General features: G+C 38.7%; 1 protein-coding gene across 6 annotated transcripts in view; it reads right to left on the bottom strand.

The window, feature by feature from the left end:
- Positions 1-12,910, bottom strand: part of zhx3a (zinc fingers and homeoboxes 3a) — a 74,918-nt gene that overhangs the window by 11,687 nt on the left and 50,321 nt on the right. For all 6 annotated transcript variants that reach the window (XM_057845296.1, XM_057845297.1, XM_057845299.1 and 3 more), the window contains one exon: positions 2,348-5,152. In XM_057845296.1, coding sequence (XP_057701279.1) covers positions 2,348-4,992 — 2,645 coding nt within the window. In that variant the 5' untranslated portion in view covers positions 4,993-5,152. The remainder of the gene's footprint in view (positions 1-2,347; positions 5,153-12,910) is intronic.

The following is a 12,910-nucleotide window of genomic DNA, read 5'->3' as shown; positions in this document are numbered from 1 at the left end:
TTAACTTTGAGGAGGGGGGCAGGAACCCTGCCACACACAAAAAAACTACAAATGCGCTGACTGCTTTACGGCATAGGTCACTTCCCCCTTTCCCCATTCATTATAAAGAAGGAAGTCGATGCAAACGCTGCAAAGATGGCAGAGCAACAAAAGAGACAAAAAGTTTTGTCTGAGGAGGAAAAAAAGAGGCCACCAGGATATACAGAATGAACTTTGCCCCGGCTTTCACTCGCTGGAGTGCCCCCCCCCCCCAACCAAACTCGTCAGTGATGATGAGTTCGGGGGTGTGTGGGTGCTAACTGTCATATGCTATTGTTTAGCAACAAATGGATTCATTACCTTATTACTATTGGACCTTCACACAGCTGCTGGAAACAGAAATGTTGTTTATTCCATCTGGAGGCGACCGAGAGATTTTTGATTCATTGAGGATTTTATGACACTGTTCGGGTGTGTGCTGGTCGTCATGGGAAACGTAGTCTTCCTTAAGGCAAAACACTACTGCTTTTGTCCACTCATGTCGCTAAAATCCACAAAACTGCAAAGTTACCAAGTGTTGCTTTAATCCCTTACAAAGCGAGTTATTATTTTTGGTCTTAATTAATTTATTTATTTTTTAAATATTAGTGCTGCAACGATTAATCGATTAACTCTAGTAATTCGATTAGAAAAAAGCTTCATGTCAAATTTTGCTGTTTTGTTTAATTAGAGTGATGTTTTAATGGTTTGCTTTGAAAGTGTCCGATTTAGTTTTATTGATTTGGGTGGATACACTGCCCTCTAGTGGCAAAAGTGAATATTCCAGAACTTGTCTAACATGGCTGAATCCAGCTGCTCCCTGTTAAGACCAACATAAGGTATGTTTTTGTTTGAGCTATTATGTTTTGTTTATGTGTTCTTTATTTTGATTACAAGTATATTTAGCATTTTTTTTTTTTTTTTTTTTTTGCGGGTATATGTTTGAGTGATTTGTAAAGAGCATTGTTAAAAAAAAGTTAGCATTATATAGCATTTAAGCTAGCGAACCTTTGCTATGCAAGTTAGCCAATTGTTCTTTTATTGTACTTAGATCCTTATTTGTTTTTTTATATCGTTTGAGGCTAAGCTCAGGTATTTTAATTTATTTTTAAATACATTTATTGCTCTAGTGAAATTAAAGTGCAATTCTGCATAGTTTGAAGAAACAGTAAGTTTATTTTTTTACTCGCATTTAATGCCCTTTCGATATGGTAATCTTAGCAAGCCAAAATAAATATTATTGCATGCCTAAACACTACAAATCATAAAAACAAAAGCAATAAAAAAGTTTAAAAAATCCTAAAACTTATTCGGCAACACATTAAATGTCCGGAATCCGATTACTCAAACTAACGGATAGATTGATCGATTACCTAAACAATTATTAGCTGCAGCCCTAAAAATGGGTAATACGGTATTGGCCCGAATATAAGACGGCCCTGATTATAAGACGACCCCCTCTTTTTCAAGACTCAAGTTTGAAAAAAGACTTTTTGAACACCAAATTAATTTTTATACAGAAAATAATTACAGTAAATTTGAAAAAAATGATTATAACAATATATTTGAGAGAAAAAGCATGTTATCTTGCCTCTTTTAAATATTAATATCTGAACATTTAAATATGTAAACTAAAGTGCAATCACGTTCGTAAATTAATGGCTTCTGGTTTTTGAAATTTAAATAAACCAATCTAATGTGATAAAACAACAAAATTGCAATAACTGCATTAACCATCAAAGTTACAATAAAATAATGCAAACCGGTTAAACTTGAGAGTAGCTGAGATCTGTCATGACAGAACATCGCTTCAATGATATCTGGCGCCATCTAGCGTCGTGAATGGGTATAACGTCTAGACAGCAAATATAAGACGACCCCCACTTTTTCAGTCTTATTTCAATGCAAAAAACACCGTCTTATATTCGGGCCAATACGGTAATATATATTTTTAATAGGATTTTTTAAAACTTATAAACACATTCTAAACTAATACAATTAAAATGAATAAAAACAGAAACACAGACTGGTTACGGTCCCAACTAACATTCTAAAGTTGTTTTTTCCCCCATAGTATTTAACTTTATTGAATGCCATCGATGGAGATAGAAGTCCTATTAATCTAAACTGAGAATATTGTCTGCGAATAGTTATGTTTCAGTGCAAAGTGTGTGAACGAATGTAACGGAATGTAATGAAACAACATGAAGTGTAAATTATGTGAAGTGAATAAAAAAATAAAGGACCAGATACATTTAAAAATTTTAAAGGTTTTTACCATTGGAAACGGTGAACTTCATTCAGTCTCAGAAATAACAATTTGACTCACCTGGTCTGATTGGCATCGTTGGGTTGTTCAATAAGTGGCTGGCTAGCAGTTAGCTGCTGATGGTCTCTTTCCGGCCAGGCGTCCTTCAAGACTCCCGGCTTCGTGGAGGTCTCAGCATTGATGAGCTCGCCACTTCCCTCAGTCGCCACCAGACCTCGCAGTGGTGAGGTTAAATCCTGCCATTGAAGCGGTTGGTCAGTGTTTCTTTTTCCTTCTTCTTCCAGGGCTTTGTTCACGTCTTGCTCCGAATGTTTCACTGCGGCAACCGACTGGTCCTGCTGCGATTTGGCTTCGGCGTCTAATCTACCGCCCGCTTCCTCTGCATCCAGAGCTGGTCGCAGGTAGGTCTCCAGCCACTTGAGTTGTCCATTCTTGTGGCTATGGCGGCTGTCGCTGAACCAGCGTACCACCTCAGACTTGGGGAGGCCAGTCTGTCTGCTTAACTCTTCGTATTGCTGACTGTTGGGCCAGCGTGCGCTGGAGAACGCCTGGCGAAGGATGCGCAGCTGCCGGGCGTTCTTGTTGGCGGCCCAGGGAAGTGAGAAGGATCCTTCGCCTATCTCCGCTTTGTGTTCTTGACGCGCCATCTCTGATATGCTCTCGCTTTCGTTCATTTTCAGCCTTTTGAAGTTGATCTTGATGGGTTCCATTTTCTGTTCTGAACTTCTGTCTCCAGTAAAAAGGTCGTCCTCCTTGATGAGTTGCTGCAAGATTGACATGCCTTTTATGCTCAACTCCTTGTTGCGTTTGCCCTCATCCATCACAGATGAACTACTTTTTGTAATGACGGTGGTGCTGGTGGTGCTTTCAGTGGGGGAAGTGCTGGCGTGGTTCAGGTGGGGAACATTGTCTTTCGAGGCAGCGTGTTCATCGGTAATACTGCTGTTGGTGCTCTGAATGCTGCGTTGCTTGTCCTTCCTCAAGGTGTCGGCGTGCTCTTGAGGACTGATTACGACGCTGTTATGATTGTTATGATTGATGTTGCTGGTGTTTTCTAGGGCGCCGTGACTGTTTAAACCTTCCGATCCTGTCAGTAAACTGTTGCGCATCTTTTCATTGGGGGGATTGACGTAGTGCAAATCGTTATTGCTAATATTTGTGGCGCAGGCAGCGAAGTTGTGGATGCCGTTAGTCGGGCTGCTGTTGTTCACGGTTTTGCGGGCGACGGCCTCACCACTGATACTGCTGCTGGAATATCCGGTGACACTGGTGATGCTGCTGCTACTGCTGCAGGTACTGCTGCTACTGCTGCTGCGGCTGCATCCAGCTGCCGCGTCCGCGCCGAGGCCGTTGCTGCTCTTCTCTGGCTCTGCAGCTGGTTGAATGTTCTTGGTCAGCGTCTGTGTTGTTCTGACTAAAGACGGAACCTTCTGAGAAAGCAGCGGAGTCGAATACGAGACCCTCGTCACGTGGGGATTAGACGACATGCTGGCCTGCTTGGCCATTACTCCCACAGGTCTGGTTCTTCCACCGCCGTAGGGGACTTCAGCCATGGGAAAGTTTGGTCCTTTTGAACCTGAAGGGGCTGTTACGGTGTGGTGAGTAACAATGTGATTGACATGACGCTGCGTCGCGGGTTGCTTTTGGGGCGCGCCGCCCTGGAACACTGTGTTGAACATCTTCCTCCTGGCCTCTTCGATTTCCTCCGGAGACCAGCTTATGCCCTGCTTGAGTCTTTGGGCAGTAAACCACAGTTTGATCTGCTCTTCGGGGAACTCTGACACCACTGTCAGGTAGCAGAGCTCCGCTTTGGTCGGGTAGGGGAACTTGCCAAAGGATGTCTTAAGAAAGCTGCTGGTGTCCATAGCGGCATCGTAGGTGGGGATGCTGCTAAGAGGGATCATTACCTTTGGAAGGTCTTTATTGGAATCGGAGGAAGGGGGGGAGTACAGGGAGGGAGTGTGCTGGTGAAAGACTTGGTTGGACACTGTTGTCGCGATCACGTGACTTACAGCTGTCCTCGGCATAGCTTGGGCGCCAGAAACACTGAGAGCCCCGTTTTGGAGTTCAGGCACATTTGTCAGCATGCTGGGGTCGACATCTTTCCCACTAGCTTTCTTCAATACTTCCACGGTATGCGATACTACAATCTTTTTGTGCTCTCCCTTGGCTCTGATCATCTTTGCAATGGGGGTTTTGCTAAGGGAGATTCCAGATTCTCGGTAGTGGTCTCCATTGTCCGTGAAGAGGCTTTGCTCCACTGTTGTGATTCCATCTCTGTTGTTGACACTCAGAGAGGCGGTCATTAAGCCCTCCATGATCTTAGGATGAGTCTTGGCATTATGCAGGGCCAGAGCCTCAAAGCGAACAACGGAGATCCCACAGTTCAGGCAGTAGAAAGTGGGCTGGGCCCTGAAGTCTAAGTGGCAGTTGTGCATGTGATCTAAAAAGTAGTTTAAATCTCTGGACTCAAAAGAGCACGGCGGACAACTGTATGTACCTCCTTTCTGTACCTCGCTGCCACATTCAGATTTGGATGAGCTATGAGAGACATGGCCAGACTCTTCTCCAGAGATGCTGAGTATGCCGTCTTCCGGGATTGTCGGTAGGAGTTCTGGCAGCGAGCCCAGGATAATTTCCTCGCGCACATGTTTGGATTTGGATGGTATCATGCAGGGCACGGTGGATTTCCTCTTGCTGGCCATTGTGTAGCTTCGTGGGGATGGGAAAGTGAAAGTGATTGATTGTCCGGTTTGATGAGAGCAGAGGGCGAGTGGAGTTTAGTGTCATGGATCAGCCACAGTGTTGCTTCATGCCTTCTGCTGCTGTGGGACGCTTGTCCAACTTTAAAAGCTCCCAAGGAACCTGCAAAGCACAAAAAGACGGCAACACAGATTAAATAAGTCCATCATTCAAACTTGTGCAGACCAAACACTGTAAAAAAAAAAAAATCTATAGTACATCATAATGAGAAGAAAGAAACTGATATAATTTGAACCTATAAATCAATTCGAATTTCTCAACCCCCTACAAATTGACCACATTAAGAAATGAGTATGTCATAGTAACTTCGATGTGATGAGTATAATAGAAAAAATTGGAACATTCAAACTTGGCCTACTACAATTTTCCCCCCCGTGAAGTTGAACCCTCAGCTTTTGTGACCACATCAAAGTGTCCCTAAGAAAAATGTTAAACCCCACAAATGCTCCTGATGCCTATATCTGTAGGTCAGTAAATAGACTGTAGCATGTATCATCATTTAGGAGTGAATTTTGTGAAAATTGTGTGCAAGAGTAAACACAAATTAATGCCCGCCTCTTTTTTTTGATAATCATACTCACATCACATATTTATATATTATTTATTAATATTATCTCATATTTTTGCACCTGAGTCCGATTCACCTGATTTTGAGAGTCTGCCGATACTGTTGAGAGTTCCGATCTGACACCGAAAAATAAAAAACTTTATTTTTTTTAATTTGAAGAAATGTTCCAAACATGTTACTGTACTGTACTGTTTACAATACTTCCTCTTCTGCTTTTTCCGGGAGTGTTTCGGAGTATAAAACATATATGTTTTTGTTTCTTTTGGCAGTGCCATTGTATTTTTAGATCATTTTGTTATTTTTCAGCCCTTAAAAAAATTTTTTTAAATGGTTTTTTTGTTTGTTTTTTTTTAATAAAAAACCCGATCCTTTTTGCCCGATTCCGATCCTCTGGAAATGATTTACGTTCACGTGATCGGATCGGGGACATCTCGAATCATTAATTTGGAGTGACAATACTGGGCAACATATTCTTTACTGTTTCAGTAACTGTTTTTAACTTAATTTTTGGTTAGCGAATCTAAAATCGATTTGTTTTGTCTATTGCGTCAAGTTTTTTAACTATAGGATCCCTGTTTTCTTAAAAATATGAAAAACATTGTACTTACCATATGTGCTTGTTTTATAAAAAATATAATAATAAAGAAATGGCATTTTATTCAAACGTATTATGTTTTTCAAAGGACTGCATGCATGTAGTAACAACGGTAAATTGGTAAACTGGAGAATAAAACCTGACCTTTAGAAAAACTGAGATCAGTTTTAGATTTTGCAGCCAAAATCAATTAAAAACAGCTTTCGACATATAAAAACATATTTTAAAAAAATGTCGCTCAGTGTATTCATTAATTAAAAATTAACTCCATTATTTCTTAAATGTCATTTAGTGTCAATTACCGTCATTTTCTGACTATAATACGCTACTTTTTTCCCTCATTTTGAATCCTGCAGCTTATAGTCCAGTGCGGCTTATTTGTTGATTTATTTGGGTTAACAGGCAACACTTTATTTGATAGCGGCGTCATAACACTGCCATAAGACTGTCATAATTATGACATGACACTATCATGGCCATAAATTAATGCTTATGACAGATGTTATTAAGTGTCATCCGGCAAATTATGTCACAAACTCAATTTATACCCAGTTTGGATCATTTACATCCATTCAAAAGTGAGATAATTTGCCGGATGACACAAAATGACATCTATCTTAAACATTCATTCATGCTCATGGCAGTGTCATGCCATAATTATGATGGTCTTATGACAGTCTTACGGCGCCACTGTCAAATAAAATGTTACTAAATACCATGTATAGAAATTAATTAAAAAAAAACAAACTGGAATAGTATTTGAAGAATAAAATTAGCACAAAACATGAATTTTGATTTGTATTTACATCTGTAGTGCTGCAACGATTAATCGATAAACTGGAGTATTCGATTAGAACAAAATATATTCGAATTAAATTTTGCTGCCTCGAGTATTCGTTTGATTAAAGTGGCGTTGTAATGGTTTGTTTTGAAAGTGTTTGCGTTTAGTTTTATTGATTTGGGCGGATACACTGCCCTCTAGTCTGCCTGATTTCACATGGCTGAATCCAGCTGCTCCCTGTTAAGACCATCATAAGCTAAGTTTTTGTTTGAGCTAATATTTTTTTAATGCATTTGTAATTTAGTTTTAAGGTATATTTAGCCGTTTTTTGTAGGAATTTGTGTTTAAACTATTTGTTAAGAGTAGTGTAAAATTTCATAGCATTTAAACTAGCAGACTTTTGCTATGTAAGTTAGTCAATTGTTCTTTTGTTGCACATATATCCTCATTTATTTATTTTTTTTATGCCGTTTGAGGCTCAAGTCAGCTATTTTAATTTTTTTGTGTTCCTTATCCGATTACTAATTATTCGATTAATCGACTACTAAAATAATCGATAGCTGCAGGCCTACTGTAGTGCTGCAATGCATGCTAGGAGGCATGTTGGACGACAACAGTGTTGACAGCAGGTGGCAGCAGAGGTTGACCGTCTCCCCTAAGGGTGCAGTGATGGCCAAATGAAGCTTCTAGATGCAATGAAGCTTTGTGACCAATTGGTACAAAACTTAATGGTGGTTCATTTGGTCTAATGAGAGTCTTATGATGCAGCTGCCAAATAAAGTGTTATCGGTTAATATCTTTTGGTGTAAATATCCAATGATACAGTGAGTACAGCTGCGGCTTATAGTCCAGTGTGGTTTATCTATGAACAAATGCCGTTTTCGTGTCAGATTTGGTGGGTGGCGGCTTATAGTCAGGTGTGCCTTATTGTCTGAAAATTTCTGTATATATTTTCTAAATACTTGTGAAATACTAGATTGTTTAGTTACTTAAGCATAAATAATTTAGGGCTGTCAAGCGATTAAAAAATTTTAATCGAGTTAATTACAGTTTAAAAATTAATTAATCGTAATTAATCGCAATACAAACCATCTATAAAATATGCCATATTTTTCTGTAAATTGGTTGTTGGAATGGAAAGATAAGACACAAGACGGATATATACATTCAACATACAGTAAATAAGTACTTATAACAATAAATCAACAAGATGGCATTAACATTATTAACATTCTCTTAAAGCGATCCATGGATAGAAAGACTTGTAGTTCTTAAAAGATAAATGTTAGTATAAGTTAAAGAATTTTTATATTAAAACCCCTCTTACTGTTTTCGTTTTCATAAAATTTGTAAAATTTTAAATCAAAAAATAAACTAGTAGCTCGCCATTGTTGATGTCAATAATTACACAATGCTCACTCATGGTGCTGAAACCCATAAAATCAGTCGGACCCAAACGCCAGCAGGGGGCGACAAAACGCCAAAAAAAAAAAACAAGTAACAAGTGGACATTACACTGTGCTGTCATTTTAATCTGTTTGAGCGGGGCATGTGCGTTAAATGCGTCAAATATTTTAACGTGATTATTCATTCATTCTTTTCCATGCCACTTTTAATTAAAAAATTAATTACCGCCCGTTAATGCGATAATTTTGACAGCCCTAAAATAATTCTGTTAATTACAAATAGTTTCTTAAAACCATTTTAGTTGAACTATTTCATCAGTTTTGAGTGTCGAAAGGAGAAGTAGTAGCTGACTAATCGTAAAGATGACACACAGTATTTTCTACATAACACATACTGTATAATAACAGCTGTGTGAATGTGGGGAAGCTAATAACACTAAACAGAGTATTAAGTGTAGGTGGTAATGCAGTGTGACAATGTAGGTGGTGTTTCTCCACAATCACTGCAACTGAAGTAAAACACTTCCAAAGCTTTCATTTCATTTGCTGAAAATAACACCAGCTTATGTAATTACAGATAGATGTAAAGCGGACATATTTTACCCTTTTGTTTAAAAAGCTATTGATAGCAACAAAGCACTTATTGACGATTCGAAGTAGCCTGGTGTCAGGGGGAAAAAAATCTAGGTGTTTTTGAAATGCAAGTGACTATACAAAGACTATACCAATTAAACAAGAACATGTCTGAGGGCAACACACACACATGCACGGTCACCTGTCAGTATTCTGTTTAAATATTCAGATTTTCAGACTTCCGCCTTGCTGTCACTTTTCATCAATTGAAAAAAGAGACCATAAAAATCAACACAGCAAGCGACGACAATGTCTCGTCTAATCCATATTTGTTGTTTTCCCTATCTGCTGCCTTAGGTCTAACTCAACTAATTATTAATGGCATGTGTCCACAGAATTATTTTTAGCAACACTTTATGTTACAAAACAAAATGGAGTAATTAAACTGCAGGCTTGCACAGTGACAATAGCCAAGGTGCATAGCGAGTAATGTGATTTGCGGGGTTTGAATGTGACTGGGTATATTTGTTGCCAGATGCCACCTGGCTCCCTCAAGGAAGGAGTTATTATCAGTGAATAAATATTAGCCCCACACTTCCTCAGGGATTTTCAACCTATTGAGTGAGGTGTATTTTCCTCACTCGCTTGATTGATAGAACCGCATGTATCCCACCTTTCTAGCTGTTTTACATTTTCCACAGGCAAAATATACAAAATTATGCACACGGGTTTATTCTCCGGAAGGGATGAGTATTCAGTTCATTTTTTAGGAGGATGGGAGGTCTACTCAAAAACATACGTTACCTAAAAATGCAGGGTATATGTGTTGAACATTTGAACTGCAGATTGAAAAAAAAAAAGCCAATTAGTTAACTGTCTGTACACCCTGTATACACAGCATTATCTAAAGAGATCCAATATAGGAGGTGTGTTAAACTTGGCAAGATTTTAAATTATTCATTCAGCATTAAGGTCATTCCAGAATTGGAGAACATTTTACATGCCACCCTTCATATTTTAAATAATCTACATCTATAAAATATTCAAACCTACACTTTCTGAGTCAGTTTTACTTGTCTTTAGACCTAATTTACAAAAATCTATTTTAAAAGACCGGATAAGTCTGAAATTCTCCCTAAAATGCAAATTTTCTTAAACCCCCTCAAGACTAATTAAAACTAGTACTGCAACGATTAATCGATTAACTCGAGTATTCGATTAGAAAAAAATATTCGAATGAAATTTTGTTGTTTCGAGTATTTGTTTAATTAAAGTGGCGTTGTAATAATTTATTTTGAAAGTTTTTGCATTTAGTTTTATTGATTAGGGTGGATACACTGCCCTCTGGTATGCCTCTTTTCACATGGCTGAATCCAACTGCTCCCTGTTAAGACCAACGTAAGTTTTTGTTCGAGCTAATGTCATTCATAATTTAGTTTATTGGTATATTTAGCTGTTTTTTTTACAGGAATATGTGTCTGAACCATTTGATAAGAGCACTGTAAAAAAAACTTTAGCATTTTATAGCATTTAAGCTAGCGTAATTTTTCTATGTAAGATAGCCTATTATTTTTTTGTTGTACATAGATTCTTATTTTTAGAAAAAAAATTTGACCGTTTGAGACTCAGCTCAGGTATTTTAACTTTTCATGTTCCTTATCCGATTACTTGATTATTCTAACAAACTAGTCCATCGATTAAGTATAAGTATAATGTTAAGTTAAAAAAAAAAAAAAAAATCTAAATAAAATTAAAATAAATGCAGTCGTTAGGTCAGCCTGAACCCACAGCCCAACCTTATTACCGTCAGAAGAAAAATGATTATTTTCCATTAAAAGCACGTGCGTATGACTTTTATCATGTTTACATTTTATATACACACACAGTCTTTCTCAACACAGACAGTTGCCAGAGAGAAAAAAACACCACGTTTTACCACCGCTAAACACACTGGAGATAACTCTTGCAGCTGGTGGGAAAAGTTCAAGACCGTGTTTACTAGCCTTTAATTTTGTATAAATACGAAATCATATTCGAGGTATTGCCCCCCTGGCACCCACCCTCCGCAAACATGTTTTACATGTCGGGTGGCCATCTTCCTCTAAGCTGTGGCCGTCTGTTTTTTTCTGTAGCCAAAATATTCCCATACCAACGATTTTATTTTCTTCGATGAGGGAAAAAAGTTCGGGAGTTTAACCTCCTCCAGCCATTGTGTAGCACAGCTGACTCACTGACACTGAGCAACGACAGGTGGGGGAGGGTTGAGCCTTGCAGCTGCAAGCAAAGGATTTCTCCATGCATTTTTGGGACATAAAAAATAGCTAACACCTTAGGTATGATGGAAATTTTTTGCGGTTTTGAAACCTTGACGTTTTCATACTGTGGTATACCTTGAAACTGGTAATCGACACATGTTTAGTTCCTATCCTCTTCTATGGTCACAAGCTGTGGGTCGTGACCGAAAGAACAAGATCCTGGATTCAAGCGGCCGAAATGAGTTTCCTCCGGTGAGAAGCTCAGTCATCCAGTAGGGGCTCAGAGTAGAGCCGCTGCGCCTCTGTATCATAGGAGCCAGATGAGGTGGCTCGGGCATCTGATTTGGATGCCTTCGGAGCACCTCCCTGGTGAGGTGTTCCGGGCACGTCCCATGGGGAGGAGACCACGGGACTGACCCAGGACACGTTAATATATGATATTTGCCTTGTTGATAATTGGGATGTTTGTTTATCGCTTTTCGTCTTACTGCGAAGAAAGAGGAAATGACGATGAACCCGCCATGATATTTACGTCATTAGCCTTCGTGCCGTGATCCGGGAATTCAACGCCCGTCATTCAGCATCCCAGGTAAGCCTCGGACATTATACTACGACGCGACCTGGTAAATGTCCGCGTAATCTCAGTGTCAGTTGACCTGGTAAATTGCTTTCACACATAATGGCTACCTGTTTCAATCCCGGGATTTTAACGGTGTTCGGGTATGTGTGAAAGAGGGTTTAATGTTAAATTAAGTTCAAATGAAATGTAAATTTCAAAAATGATTTGTAAGGTAGCAGGTGGTGGCAATCACTATTCTAAAATTACAGCTCATGTGGGAATACAAAAATAATTAAATATACTACATTAGTCCGAAAACATCTCTGGTTCAGGATCTCGGTTGTCTTGAAGGCCCAGTTGTAGTGCTTACGGTTAGCCACTGCTTATAACAGATGTTGCGGCGCTTTCAGAACTGGAGACAAAACAATTGAAGTTGGTCTCCTTTTTAGTACGGAGATTCTAAGAGCGATTCGTGATGCCAAATTCTAGATTGGGTTAACTATAAGAAAAGGTTTTTCTCGTTTTTAAATAATTTTACAGTCACGAAAAACACATCATAACCTGATATAGTGTTTTGGACGCAGAAAAATAATGTATTTTATGCAAATTGATGGTACCAAGGGGGACGCCATCAGTGCTTCATTCATTCTATGGGCCTGGGAATCTAGATAATAGACATCGCGACATTTGACACCAAGAATGACATCCTTCGCGAAATTACTCTGTTTTTCCTCACGAAAGCTGTGAATATTTTCCCCTTTATCCTCATCAACATAAATGTAAACGTGGATTTTTTAAAGTTTACGTGTTAAAAAAAAAAATTCATATGATTTAGTGGGACAGGTTTACCATTTTCAGTCTCCAAACGAGCCGCCAAACAATAGAAATAGTGCTGTGATTTGTTTTTTTTTTCCTTTTTTAACTTTTTATCTTGGTTATCTCATGCACTGTATATCTGGTATTGATATACTTCAATATTTTTGCTCTGAAAAATAAACAGAATAATAATTGTCTTTAAAATCTCACCAGTTTTAGAAAAATACACATTGATGTCTCTTGTAACTTGGGGAACATTTCAAATGTTAATTAATATTCTTGGAACGTGTCACACAACATGCATGCA

Source organism: Corythoichthys intestinalis, chromosome 9, assembly GCF_030265065.1.
Source record: "Corythoichthys intestinalis isolate RoL2023-P3 chromosome 9, ASM3026506v1, whole genome shotgun sequence".
Classification (NCBI taxonomy): Eukaryota; Metazoa; Chordata; class Actinopteri; order Syngnathiformes; family Syngnathidae; genus Corythoichthys; species Corythoichthys intestinalis.
The sequence above is the reverse complement of the archived record's forward strand: the minus strand, read 5'-3'. Positions and strand labels throughout refer to the sequence as shown.